The sequence below is a fragment of the Spinacia oleracea genome, chromosome 4 (genome assembly GCF_020520425.1).
Source record: "Spinacia oleracea cultivar Varoflay chromosome 4, BTI_SOV_V1, whole genome shotgun sequence".
NCBI lineage: Eukaryota > Viridiplantae > Streptophyta > Magnoliopsida > Caryophyllales > Amaranthaceae > Spinacia > Spinacia oleracea.
In genome coordinates this window covers 186,107,770-186,122,463 of record NC_079490.1, presented here as the reverse complement: position 1 = coordinate 186,122,463, position 14,694 = coordinate 186,107,770, and the positions used below count along the sequence as shown (strand labels likewise).

At 35.1% G+C, this 14,694-nt stretch overlaps 1 protein-coding gene across 1 annotated transcript; it reads left to right on the top strand.

Annotated features, from left to right (window-relative positions):
• Positions 1 to 3,931: 3,931 nt before the first annotated feature.
• On the top strand, positions 3,932 to 12,751 carry LOC110801730 (probable plastidic glucose transporter 2). The gene is made up of 15 exons (XM_022007139.2): positions 3,932 to 4,250; positions 4,365 to 4,552; positions 5,606 to 5,714; positions 6,626 to 6,693; positions 6,903 to 7,035; positions 7,528 to 7,627; positions 7,710 to 7,822; positions 7,947 to 8,040; positions 8,670 to 8,823; positions 8,959 to 9,102; positions 9,293 to 9,366; positions 9,804 to 9,892; positions 11,025 to 11,139; positions 11,557 to 11,741; positions 12,298 to 12,751. The coding sequence occupies exons 2-14, from the start codon at positions 4,462 to 4,464 to the stop codon at positions 11,734 to 11,736; spliced, it is 1,464 nt and encodes a 487-aa protein (XP_021862831.1). The 5' UTR covers positions 3,932 to 4,250; positions 4,365 to 4,461; the 3' UTR covers positions 11,737 to 11,741; positions 12,298 to 12,751.
• Positions 12,752 to 14,694: the final 1,943 nt, after the last annotated feature.

Sequence of the window (14,694 nt, the reverse complement as noted above, 5' to 3'; positions counted from 1 at the left end):
CAATCAATATTTAAATTTAATTTAATTTAAAATTATTTCATTGGACAAGTTTTTTTCAAGCAAATAATTTGCTTGACCAAGCTAATTTATTATTCCAACTCCAATGGTCAAGCTAGTAGCTTGGAATTTCTCAAAATTGCAAGCAAGTCCCTAGCTACAACCATTGGAGATGCTCTAACAATGCTTAGACTCGTGGTAATATTTGCGCATCGCAATCTCGGGATTGTGGGAACAATCCACAAACAGGCTCTTAAGGTAGGTGTTCCGGCAGCGGACTTGGAACAGGAAAGGGATGACTGACTCCCGACTGAGATTGCTGGCTGGATCCTGCACAGTGAAACCGTTAACTAGCCTCGGGGGTGATCCGAGAATTACCCCTCCGATGCTTAAGTCAGATTATGCTGGTAGCTCTGTAATAAATGCTTATAAGAATGATTGGGCTGGAATTGCGTACCTTCGGCATTGATGGGGGTCCGTATATATAGACGGGTTATTTGTACGGAGGACCCGGGTTATTACCCGTTGGTTCCGGATCCTCCCTTTCGGCTCTGATAGGTAGATGATGTCAGAGCAATGCCGACTAGGTTCTGTAAACCCTGGATGCCGACTGCACCTTTGGTGCTTCTTGTGAGTATATGTCTATGATACAGCTGTTATGGGTTGTCCTACCGGCATACCGGTAGGGCTACCCGTACAGTAGGGATCCCCCCCTCCCCCCTCCCACCACATCACTCCGAAAAGGCATTTATCGCTAAGGGTTTCTATCGATAGGATAACCTATAAAAAGTTGTTGACAAAATACATTAAATACAATTATACCCACTATTGATTTATAGTATCTTAAAATATCTTTTAGCAAGTTTTTCGCTCCCTCACAATATTAGTTTGGTTTCTATTTGTGTTTCTAGACTATTTCATGAACAAGATTGCAAAACCAACTGAATTCTATCCAAGAGCGAGGAAGACCAAGGAGGAAGGAGTTAATCATCATACTCGCCTAATTTGAAGCCCAAGCATCCAAACCTCAATATGGAAGGTGGGGTTGTTCTAATCCAAAATTACACTAAACAAAAATTCGAGATTATTTTCACTTAAAGACTAGGTTAGAGAAATAAAGGTCTAAAATCTATCTCACGGTTAAATGGTTTAAATAAATCTTTCATAAGAGGAAGGATTTTTTTGTCATTTAACACCTTAAAAAAACTAGTTTTTGTAATTTAACACCTTACTTGTTTTTTATTTTTTTTAAACACCTTAAAAAACAAAAAAAATTTAGAAATCAACACCACTTGACAATTTTTGTTAGAAAAAACATTAGTTTTTAACTATGCTAAAGTTCACAAGGCATGATATGGTGGTAAACAACTCCTTCTACCATCAAATTATGCTTTGGAAGTTATAGCACGATTAAAAATCAACGTTTTTTTTTCTTATGGAAATCGTTAAGCGGTGTTGATTTATAAATTTTTAGATTTTTAAGGTATTTAAATATAATAAAAAATAAGTAAGGTGTTTAATTACAAAAACTAATTTTTTTAAGGTGTTAAATGACAAAAAATCCTAAGAGGAATGTTGTATTTCCGAAGCACGGTCGTAACACCTACAACTTGTGACATTTTTCAATCAAGTGCGATAGGTTTAATTTGAGATTTTCGTGTAAAATCATATTATTTTTCGATTACTCAATCTTTAGATTTTCTTCATCCTAGTTCATGAATATAGCTAAAATGATAAGGTACATATGAAGTATTGAAGTATATGTTATTCACCATTTAATAGTTTGAAGACATTGAAGCAACTTCCAACAATTACTCTTCTTCTTTATATCATCCATCAACATGCATATGCTTTAATTATTTTACCTTTCTATTGTTTCATAATTTAGGGAAGAGACAATGCGTCACAAGATCAAAAGTGGGTTGTTCTTAAAATTTTATGGCAGTAAGATGAGTCGCCCACTTTTGGTCACATAAATAAAACAATTCTCTATTTCTTTTGTAATATTTTTTGCTTAAAATATAACTTTAATTGAAATATATAGCCTAACATGCCTAAAATTATAAAAGGTGTGTGAATAACTACTAGCTCCAGTCTCCAACGCCCTAACCTCACAAGTAAAGATGACATTGAGCAAGCCAACAAGGCATCGAGGCACGTACACCACGACCCAAAAAACACGAAGTGACATGATAAGAAGTTATGGAATCATTGGAATGTACTTAATTTGCATATTTTTGGAAAAGACACGACAAAGACATGACAAATCACGTTTAATTGAGTTAAATCAGTTACACACATAAGCAAACCACTGCAAGATAAATTCCGAGTTAATCTCAGTGATTGGAAAAAAAATTACAATCAAATGGCATTTTCTTAAATATTTTGTTTGAAAACCGTAGGTGGTATAATGTTAGGTGTTGACTGTATATTTGTAGTTATTGACTGCATATTACTCGGTGTTGATTGTATACCGCTTATAGTTGACTGTATATTTTATGATTGCTGATCAATTACTAAAATGCAATATTGTTTATTGATAAGTGATTGACTGAATATCTATAGTTGTGGATTATTTATTAGTAGAAGCTTATTGTATATTGCGACATGTTGACTGTATATTATATAGTTGTTGATGTATTATGAAAATACAATAATGACCGTACATGTGGCCCATATTTGATGACATGTCACTGTACTTTAACCCACATTTAATGGCATTTTCGTAATAAAAGCATCAATTATTTACAAAAATGCCATTTGATTGGAAAAAATTTCCAATCATTGAGATTAACTCGGAACGGCTCCCACTGCAATACGTGAGCTTGGCTATGTTCGGACCAATCGGACCGTCTTTTAAAATATTCGATTGGCCCATCACACACGTTTCTAGTAGATTAGGCACAAGGCCACAGGGCACAGGCCCACAAGTGCACAAGTCACGTTAGCTCAAACACGAGCCACCTCACAAGTTTAGCAGCACATCAAACACGTAGTGAGAATTTCCCAAACAATATGAAAAGTCAAAACCAGCAAACAATATGAAAAGTCAAAACTAGTAAAAACAAAAGGTCTTGCGCGCACAAGGTGTACAATACATTTATTGTACACCAAGATAACTTAACCCTTTTTTTTTGTAACTTTAACCTAGTTTTGATTAACTTTTATATTAGTAAAAAGAAATTGATAGATAAATATTTTAAAGGGTTAAATGATTAATTTTATATTCACTCCATTCCTTTTTGTTCTTCCCGTTTCTATTTCGGGCGTTCCTATATGTTCTTTCCATTTCCTTTTTTGGACATACCTTTTTACCATAAAATTCCCCACCATCCCTTATTTAATTAATTCACATTTCCCTATTCACCCACCCAACTCCACTTTTATAATTTTTTATTACTTTATTAAAAATATCTTCTCTCTCCTTCATTTATTTATTACTTTCCTTTACTACTTTATTACTTTCTCTTACATTCAATCATTACTGTTACACCCAATCATTACAAGATTCAATTTTCTTAATTTCCACACCATTTCCCAAATGGGAAGAGCATAAAGGAATAAAGGGAGTACATTATTAGTGATTTTGAAGAAATAAGTTATACTAAAATGAAAAATTTATCACTTAAAAATAGATAACTTTTACATATATAAGCTCTTAACTTTTAAGCATTTTGAGTTAACTTTTATTCCGATGTACAATATTTATTGTACACCCATTGTAAATAAGAATTTGTGTAGTAAACAAGACTTAAAACTCCGCAATTCATGGAAACCCTCTTTCAAAAAGCGCAATGTCAGTCCCACTTCCACTCCAAGTGGCAAGTACCCAACTTCACTCTACCCATAAACTGTGACTGTGACTGTGACTGTGACTGTGACGCTAAAGCCATAAATACTCTCATGTCACGCTATCAAACCCCCTCTTCACAGTCCCACTCCACGTGTAAGTTCGTATTCACAGATTTTCCGCTATAGATTTCCATCGTCGTCACACACCCGATTCGGCCTTGATTGCAACCTCCATTTTTATTTTCTCTCTCCTCCTTTTTGTTTCTGTACGTAATGTTTAACGAGAGCTAAGTTATGCTTACTTTGCGTCTCTACAACTCATCCCCAAACCCAAACCCCTAAATTTAAACAAAATTAATTAAAATTTACCGACACTTCATCTTCTCGATCCATCTCTCTCATCGCAAATCGATCAAATAGAGAGAGAGTTAATCAACCGGAATCTCATCATTTCAGTTCAGGTACATAGATTCAATCGTCAAATGTGCTTGTTTTTTCTGATCGTTTCGATTTCGACGAAATTCCATTATGCTTTGGTTTGATAATTATTGTGTTTGTTGATGAATTGTGATTAGTGTACGGTGGTTGATTGATCGAGTGGATTTAGAGGTGGAGTGTTTGTGAATTTGAATCTGAATCTCGCGGGGGTATTTTCGTCAAATTCCGGCGAAAATGCGAGGTCGTCAGGCAGTCGGGGATGCTGCTGTGTCTACTTACAAACGAGTTGCGTCTAAAGATGTGGAGGGTGATTATGCTAATGAAGGTGATTTCAAAGTTTTAATTATGTTTTTACACTCATTAGTGTGTGTCAGTTCATCAGTTGGATCTTTTTGTGTTTCAGACTAAGTTTTTTCTGACAATTGTTTTATGTTTTGCGTTAGTTTAATTAAGTTATTTTTACATTTTTGTATGTCGAAATGTAAAAGTGCAGAGAGAGTAGTTGCAGAGGGCAATGATGTAGACGAGATTCTATATTTCGATCAGTTATCCAATTAAACTAGTGATGTTAATACTATGTTGTGTACTTTTTAGCTATTACTAATTCCTGCTAATCTATTTTTGAATTGTGCTTAAAAAAAATGCAATTCTTTATTGCAAGTTGGGTAAGTTATGTCTTTCATGACAGAAAGTGATGTTATTTTCCAATTCCATACATTATTCTCATAATATAGTTTAGGTTTATGTTAATCTAGCTAATACTTCTTCCATTTACAACGATGGACCTTATTTTTTCTAATGTGGTTGACCTTGAAGTACAAAATGAATGTTGCCGTATTTTTTTTGGATGAATCTGATTTTTTTTCTTCATGTTGTACCTTAAAGCATATGTTTACAAAGTAATTGCGAAAGTTAGCTAAACTTGGCCACTATAATTAGCAAGTACCAAAGTAAGGGAGTAGTCCTTCCATCTAGACACACGAACCATATATTTCTAATGTGGTCGACCTTGATATAATGAAATTCATAAACTTATAACTTTACCAAGGTACTTTTTTAGGAAGAATCCAATATACTTTTACAAGTTAATGGTGAAGGAAGCTAGATTTAGACACAAAAAGTTAAATGTAGCATATTATTTAGAAATGGGGGAGTTCTTGGTGCTTTTGGACCTTGTTAGTAACTAGCAACAAAGTAGAGGTGTGGTAAGCATTTGAATAATTTGTAATTACGGAGAATGAATTAATTGCAATATGAGAGAAACTTGACTTTCTTTCCGGAATGTCAAAACAGCGTTGTTCTTTTTTTGTTTCTGAAGAACAAAAGAATCTGGCTTTTATTATGTTTTTTGGCTGATTGTTATTTTTCTTGTTTGTAGGTCGTCTCCAAGGTTTGGGGAGAGAAGGTGGAAATCCTCCATGGTCGAAGTCATTACCTCATATTGTCGTTGCTACAATCGCTTCATTTTTGTTTGGATATCACCTTGGGTATGCTTTATTTTTTTTTTCAATTGTTTATAGAAGTTACAGCATACATAACCATATGCCCTCTACAACAATAGAGACATCCAAGTGGAGAAAAGAAAGGCAAAAAAAAAAAAACTCTATTCGTTTTAAGGTGCCCAGACTTTTTGAATAAAAATTTTCTGAATTTATTTTTAACTACTCGTATATATCTAAGTATACCTGTACTTTTTTAATTAATATACGAAGTAATATTCAGTTATATATTTTGGGCTGCTTATATTGTGAAATGTAGGGAGGGCCTTATTCGAAAAGTAAAACCTCTAATTCGTAGTGAAGTAGTATACCATTTATTCCTTAAATAGAAAAAGTAGAATTCTAAATTCTCTATCACTCCTAAGCTTTAAAATACTAATAACAGTTAAAAGCAAAGAGATGAATAATGTTTTGTCTATATTTCTTGTCCCCATTTGATTTCTTGGAACGCTCATCTATTTTTTTTTTTCATCATTTCATGTTCAATTCAGATTCAGACATTCAGACATGAAATTCAAAACCGTATTGTTTTCCGTTAGGATTTGGGTGTGTCCTAACTTCAACTGTGCAGTCCACTTTGTAACCCTTCGGCTCATAAGAGTAAATGCACCGTGGTAGTTATTGTAGTTTGCCTTCTCTTATCTGTACCTTCCTATAAGGCTACAATGTCAAGGAGTTGAATACTTTAATATGGTCGAATGAAAACATTTTTTTAGCAAGACTAGCTTCTTAAAAAGGAAGAAACATGATAGAGTATGATTGAGGGTTAATTAGCAGAATTAGCGTCATGGAATGATGACAATAACTGTGTTTTAAACGGAAATTGTAATAATAGAAGACATTTTATGCTGCTTGGGTTGCTGAAACTTATTTCTTTATTTGTTTGTTGTCATATGCAGAGTAGTGAATGATACACTAGAAAGCATCTCTATTGATCTTGGCTTCAGTGGAAATACTATGGCTGAAGGTAATTATATGTAGTTGGCATGACCTTTTTTTTTTTGGGTATCAACTTTTATCTTTCACATACAGCTTGGATGATATTGTATCTCTTGATTCTCTTGGTTGTAAAGGAACAACTTTTTGTAATCATGGAATTGGAGTCATGACAACGTACAGTGTAGGAACTTTCTAAAAAAGTTCTGTAGACTGATACTTTTTAATTCTTTCTTGTAGGTTTGGTTGTAAGTATGTCTTTAGGCGGTGCATTTCTCGGATCTCTATTCAGTGGATCGATTGCTGATTACTTTGGCCGAAGGAGGTCCTTCCAAATGTGTTCATTGCCTTTGATTGTTGGTGCCTCAATGAGGTCAGTGTGATAATTAGATACCATACACTCCTTTTCTTGTTCTTACCTTCCTTTAGTAAGGCAGATTCTTTAAGCCTCTTGGACATCCGTCTGGACATTTTTTATACTGTTGATAATCATGTTGTGAACTTGTGATTGATGCAACATGCAAGTGCTATGACTAGAAGAGATACAACATTATCTTCATATTTTTTGCCTCACCTGATAAGATTTGGATGAATCTTACTATCAATATTTGAATGTAACTGCTCTGCTTTCCCCCCTTGTTCTGTGCTGGGGGATTGGGGAGAAGACATTAGATTAGAACTGCATGTAACTAACGACAATCTCATCTTTTTTAGGGGTTATCATCCCAATTTTCTTACAAATATGTGGTTCTTGTATGGTTGGTCACACAATTCACAATTGCCAAGTTCTTTTTTTCGACAACATAATTGTTAAGTTGTATTTATTGTTTGAATCTAATAAAGGACCATGTCCTCAAATGTGCAGTGCAACAACAAGTAGCTTGGCTGGCATGCTTACTGGAAGGTTTCTTGTTGGACTTGGCATGGGACTTGGCCCAGCTGTTGCAGCTCTATATGTGGCTGAGGTGCATGACTTTTCCACTTCAGCGAGTGTATTTATGAGATCCATTGTTTTCTAAAAGTTCTAAGATGTTTTGTAAATTGTAGGTTTCACCAACATATGTTCGAGGTACATTTGGAAGTTTCACGCAAATTGCGACTTGCCTGGGACTTATGGGATCATTTGTTATTGGTATTCCCGCAAAGGATTCTAAGGATTGGTAAGAAGAGCTTACGAGTTTTGAGTTTTTTTATCCTTTGAGTCATATTCATTTTGGTTTTCAGCTTCTTTACACCTGAGTTTTGGACAAATCAGCACATATTAAAGTCTTCTTTTGTCACCAGGTGGCGTGTTTGTTTCTGGGTATCTGTTATTCCTGCTGCATTACTTGCTCTATCAATGGAACTTTGTGCAGAGAGTCCTCACTGGCTTTTCAAGGTTTTTGCTTCCTCATGACCTTTTGACTTTGCAAGGCCAAAGGCCATTTTTACTTCTTTTTTCCCTGGCTGCATTCCCACCTAAATTGGGTTGGCTTTAGAATGGCTTATGTGGCTTTGATTTCTCTTGTTGTATTATGCGATGAGTTTTTTTCTTTTCTGATAGGCGGTATGTATAGTTGCATGTACTTCAGCACCATTATCTTCAAACTGTTAAAAACAAAGTCTTTTTACATTATGGGAGTATGATGCCGCTTCTGAAAGCAAAATTCATCAGTTAGATATAACTCAAATACTGAAAATGCTTTCGTTTTTGTATTATATGGTGTGCAATAAGAAGTCCTTTTCTTCGAGCTTTGAACCAGCAACTTATGGCACATTAGTTATCCTTCATACAGCACATTAAGTTAAGTTACTCTGTCCTTCATTATGGACCTGAGGCAGAGATTCACCTAGCTTTATAAACAACCACATCATTCTTATTATTTTATCTTGTAGCTTCAAAATTGTCTTTTTGATTCACTCTTAATGGTGTTGTCCTGTAAAGTTTCTTTGTAGTGTGGTTTGATATCCACCCTCGGTATGGAGGAATTTCCATTATGCATTCAATATCCTGCTGATGTGACACAGAAAGGAAGAAGTGCTGAAGCTGAAGTTGAGTTCGAGAGGCTACTGGGAGGTTTACATGTCAAGAGTGCAATAGCTGAATTGTCAAAGTCGGATAGAGGGGATGAGGCTGATACAGTTAAATTCTCGGAGCTGTTTTATGGTCGACATTATAAGGGTAAAGTTTTTTCATTTGTTTTGACAGTTAAATTTGACCCTTATATTCTATTTTATTTTTTTACCAAAATATTGTTTGAAGCTGATGCGGTCAAATCTTCACTTTCCAAATTTCATATTTTGCTTCATTTTGCAGTGGTTTTCATTGGGTCTGTCCTATTTGCTTTACAGCAGCTGTCTGGTATCAACGCTGTGTTCTATTTCTCTTCTTCTGTCTTTAAGAGTGCTGGAGTTCCACCAGATACTGCAAACATGTTTGTGGCAGTTGTAAATTTATCAGGTAGACACTCTCTTTGCTAGTTTCATCTTTAATCTGTTGTACTTCTGAAAATCTTTTACTTTACATAGAAGTGCATAGTTGAGCTACCTCTGTGATGGGAAGCTTTGAATCTGGATTCTCAGATACACATGAAAGTCATATGTTTGATTATTTCCAACAATTTACTGACTTTTCTTAAAAATTGATGTAGGATCATGCACCGCAACAATACTAATGGACAAACTAGGAAGAAAGTTGCTTCTTCTGGGCAGCTTTTTGGGCATGGTAAGAGTCGTAAGACAATCAATTAACTGACAAATGGATCGCATTGGTGTAGAAGTTGTTATAGTGATCTTTGAAGTTATCAAATCCTGCTACCTCATTGCAACATCTTAATCAAAGAGTTTGCCTTAAAGTCCTAACAACACTTAAACTCCTTAAGCATGAAGACGGGTGTATAATTAAAATTCGGTGTTCATTAAAATAGTGGATGGAATCATGTGTTGAATGTCATGTAGTTCAGATATTTTTGTTTTGCCTGACAAATTGTTTTCTGGCTGTTTGCATCCAGCACAAGGAATGAGGTGAATGTGAATCACTAAAATATTCGTGGAAGATCTCTTGACAAGTTGGAGTGTTTGTTTGTTGGTAGCTGATGTTGATCTAAGTTTTTGTTCTCTTTGGTTTTGGCTTAATCATTACCTCTGTGCATTTCTGTTCAGGCCATGTCACTGGCTCTTCAAATAATTGCAGCATGCTCCTTCGTATCACGTGAGATGTCAGTGTACCTGTCTGTTGGAGGTGTACTTCTGTAAGTATCCATTACCTAACCTTCTATTACTTTATCAATTACGCGTAAAGACTTCATTAGGTTATGTTGTAATAAATAGAGGAGGGGATCGGATAGTGCAAAATTATGCAAGAAATCTCCAGGCTGGAAGATATGTGTATTTATCTTTCCCTGTAATTTAATTCTTATCCCTGGAATGTGCTCAGCAGTCCGAATGTTGTGCTGCAAGAAACAAATTATTGTCAGTTTCTACACCAAGATCAGAGTATGAAATTCCTTTTTTACCAAGTCTAGATTCAGCCTACCCATATGCACAACAAGCATGAAACTTAACTAAATATGAGATCTACAATGTGCAGCGACACTAACTTGCACCAAAACAAACATATGGTTAAGTTTGAGCAGACAACCAAGGGAGTCATCTCATATTGGACTTGTTGCTCTCTAACATTAGGGAAACTGTCAGCCCGTGACATGACGGAATTTGGTCTTGAAGTGATTTTTATAAATAATTAGATGTGTTTACCAAACAATAGACCTGACATTGATTGGTCTAGTAGGCTTGGCCGCTCGGGATTCGGGTCTGGATGCTTATACTATCCATCTGGTGATTTTACTGGCTTGATCAACCTTATATGTTTTGTACTAGTTTGTAGTGGTTTCCACTTGAGGTTAGGCCTTACAGTTTACTGTGAATACATTGCTAAACATCAATAGGCTAGGCGAGTGACTTAGATGGTATGCTTATGAATGGGACAGGGACCCCTCTCTATTTCATTCTTTTCGGGGGTGGGGTTGTGACCCAATCCTTCAACTATCTTGCCAATGAAAGTTAGCTTCCTGTTTGGGAAGGAAATAAAGAGTATGGTGACAGGTGATTTCAAGTATTCAATTTGTTACAAAGTATATTGTTTATATGAAGATGCTTAAAATTAACCGTCAAAAATATCCAAACTCCATTTGTTAAATGGGATACAAACAGTAAGAAGAATGTTACCTCTTGGATACTCAATAATTTCAGGAGTTCGATATTTTGTTGCTCAAACGGAAGAAAAAAACTCTCTCCCGACATGTTAAAATTGAATGTTAGGAGGATACTGATAGCTTGAAGTTTGATGTCCTGATTTTTATAATGCTGAAACTACTTTTTCAGGGTTGTTCTGACCTTTTCTCTTGGAGCTGGTCCTGTCCCTAGTCTTCTCTTGTCAGAAATGTTCCCAAATCGAATAAGGGCAAAGGCCATGGCTTGGTGCATGGCTGTTCACTGGGTAATGTGCCTTATTCTTCTGTTTTTCAATCTTTTGAAGATTCTTGGAGTCGCTTCTCCTGTGTTTTTATATGTTCGCTAGTGTTTCTGCATTCTTGTTCCGTTTTCCTTTTTGGTAATAATTTCTATGTACGTGTAGTCTTGTAATGAAGTATATAATGAGAAAGTTAAGTAAAAGGTGGCTGTATGTACCCTGTGCATAATTAACTCAAGGCAATTGGCAAGATAAAACTTATGTTCATCCTGACTCGGCTGACTATAGTGGCCTAGTCATCTGTCATTAATTGTCACGATTGTGTTGTGAATATATAATGTTTCTTCTGTTTGTGAATACCCATTATTTCCTCAGATTTGATTCATCCCTTTGAAGGATATGTCGTTGCCCTTTTGCTGATTTAACATTTATATTCGTCTGCAGGGGGTAAATTTCTTTGTTGGTCTTCTGTTTCTGCAATTACTCGAGCAACTTGGGCCGAAGCTCTTGTACACATTCTTTGCAACCTGCTGTTTGATCGGTTTTGTGTTTGTGAAGAGGAATGTATTGGAAACCAAGGGAAAGTCACTTCAAGAAATTGAGCTTGCACTACTTCCAGCTTAATGAAGGTGTGTGCTACTGAAAAGTCCTTCTATTTGTCTCTGTTGCTTTTAGACTTTTAGTTTACATAATCTGTAACTTTTGTGTAAGACTGCCTTACCGAAAAGACCGTTTTGATTGCTTTACTAATTGGCTGCATTGCTTAATTAATTAGTTTCAGTGCTTAACTAATTAATTCCATTGCGTAACTAATTGATTCCCGTGGTTAACTAATTAGGGAACCAATTAGTTAAAGTGCTTAACTAATTGGTTCCATTGCTTAACTAATTGATTCCTGTGCTTAACTAATTAGGGAACCAATTAGTTAAAGTGCTTAACTAATTAGTTTCAGTTCTTAACTAATTGGTTCTATTACTTAACTAATTGGTTCCATTGCATAATTTATATGACACCAAGGTGGTCTTTTGTGTAACACCACCTTATATAAAAGTTTGTATTACATATTTGCATCTTTTTTTCCAAATGGTTTGCTCGAGCAGTGGCCAAAGTACATTACTTTAACTAAACCAACCTTTGCCTGAATTGAGGCTACCTGACCTTACCTTTGCTTTCTCATTTTGGCAGCTTTGTCTTTCGGTTCTTCATACGACACCTAAAATGCTGCTATCTAATCACGATATGAGAGCTGCACAAGGTGATGACTCTGCTGCTAATCATTATTCTTTTCGTTCATAGAAGCACCAGTTTTGGCGCATATAATGCAGTGCCTAACAGCGGGTTATTTCAAGCGTTTGGCATTCGTGATTAGAGGTGCTTATGAAAAAGTCTGGTATATATTATTCGACCAAAATTTTGTTTAATAGTGGTCTGGGAATAGGGGACTAAGTTAGTGATCTGGGAATAGGGAACCATATTGCTCAACTTTTCCGATCCTTTTTGCCCACCGGTGTTTGTTATACTAGGAAACTTTTTTTTTAGGGTGGCACGCGAAACATTTTGTGGTAGACACTGGGAGTTGTAAGTCAACTGAGGCACATATTTATATACTGAGGCTATATAATACAATTTCAATTCTTGAGCTATTGATTCAAACACTTTCTGGATACAAGAACTATATCTGCACAGCATAGGGGGAATTTTGGAAAGATAATATATGAACCATTGATTTGTCATTCAATGGTTGATATGCTCAAACTCTACCTTGTAGAGTTATTTTAGAACTCTAGAGGATCCAAAACCGTACGATTGTGGTTCTGTTTTAATCATTTGCTTTAACCTGTCCGAATTTGTTGTCACGTACACATTTATCGTGTAATTGATATAGGAAGTCTTTTTTTAAGTAATTGCATCATTTTCGACCTCTCCTATTAGTTCTGGACAGAGAGAGAGTACTTTCATGTTCCGTATTTTGTATTAGAGGCTTGATTACACTTGTGTAAGAATTTTCTGTAAAGTTTTACTGAGGCCTAAAACTTTGGCTTTTAAAAGCATGGCTAATATGGAATATGAATTTAAATTTCATACTTTTCAGTTTCACGAATATCGCACCATTTTTACTTTTATACTATTCACATTGTACTTTTGACCATCTTTTGTATTATATGCGTAAGAAAATATTAATCACCTTACGATCTTGTTATATTCGTATCGACATATGCTTTTTAAATATCTACTTCCTCCGTCTCTTTTTGTTCTTTACGTTTGATATTTTGCATGCGCTTTAACGACTAATTAATGTGTATTGAGATTTCTCTATTTTTCTTTTATTTAAACAAGATAAATTACGTTTATTTATATATTTTCACTTTTATTAGAATTCTGATCTTGAAAAATGGGAAATTTTTAATATCCCAATGAAAAAGTGTGAGAGATTAAATGAACCCAATAAATTTAATTGGTTAAAATAATCATTGGGCACAAATTTTGATAGGATATTAAAACATTTATGTGATAATATAAAAGGATAGGTAAAGAATATTTTGGATACCAAAAAAGGAAAACGTAAAGAACAAAAAGAGACGGAGGGAGTAATTTTTATAATTTTTAGTTTTGCATAATTCGAGAGATTAAAATTCAGAGTTATGTGTTGGGAAACGTAAAATCAGAATAATGTAATATTTAAGGAGTGGAGGAAGTATAACAACTTAAAATGCCTTTTATCCATCACCCAAAGAAGCTTTGTCCAACACTCCAATAGGTGTATCAGTATCCGATGGTAATCTGAGAAAGTATCCGATGGTAATCTGAGAAGGCATCCATAAAAGATCGATAAACATTAAAACCCAAAAAAAAATGTCCAATGAGTCGACAATCGACCAGTTGATCAATCCTTGTTTAAGGTCAGTGATCAAATTCCAATGCAACAGACTTCATTACTATTGATTGCTGATTATGGAGCTTCTGCTGCCACCACTTTCCATGCTGGAAGAAAATACAGTAAATGGGGGCAAACAAAGATAAACTCTTTCAGCTGATTGAATGAAAGCAGCTAATCCCAGGTTAGTTTTCCTGCTTCTTTTATAACAATGGAAGATTATTACTACAGTTGTGCTTAATTTACTGGCCATGGCTGGTAATTAAATGATGACCTCTGTGAGAGTGATGAATAGCTCAGTTGGTTAGAGCTTCCATCCTGGTTTCAGGTGATCCTGGGATCGATTCTCATCCCCCGCCCTTGTGCCTCATTTGCACCCCAAAAAAAAAAAACATTGATGACCTCTGTCAAAAATGATAGAATATGTAAAATATTTAGTCAAAAATAGAATATTTTGTAATTATGGTGGTTTACGTTATGCATAATATTAAATATTTTACATATTCTATCAAAAAAATCAACGGCAAAACGGAGGACGGAGGAAGATGAACTTCATCATGCCGGAGAGAGGAGCTGAAAACCTGAAATTACAATGAGGGGTAATTTAGGGATTTCATTTCAATTCAAGCTAATTCATTTCATAGGGAGGGTTAATGAAGGTTAAAATGTAAGTAAACATAATATTGTAGGGTAGAACTTAGAAATTT

Excerpts from the sequence above, each read along its gene's own strand:
- LOC110801730 (XM_022007139.2), top strand. The coding sequence starts at position 4,462 with ATGCGAGGTCGTCAGGCAGTCGGGGATGCTGCTGTGTCTACTTACAAA. Across the intron at positions 7,628-7,709 it reads CAGCTCTATATGTGGCTGAG|GTTTCACCAACATATGTTCG; the intron begins GTGCATGACTTT and ends TGTAAATTGTAG. Across the intron at positions 9,367-9,803 it reads TGGGCAGCTTTTTGGGCATG|GCCATGTCACTGGCTCTTCA; the intron begins GTAAGAGTCGTA and ends ATTTCTGTTCAG.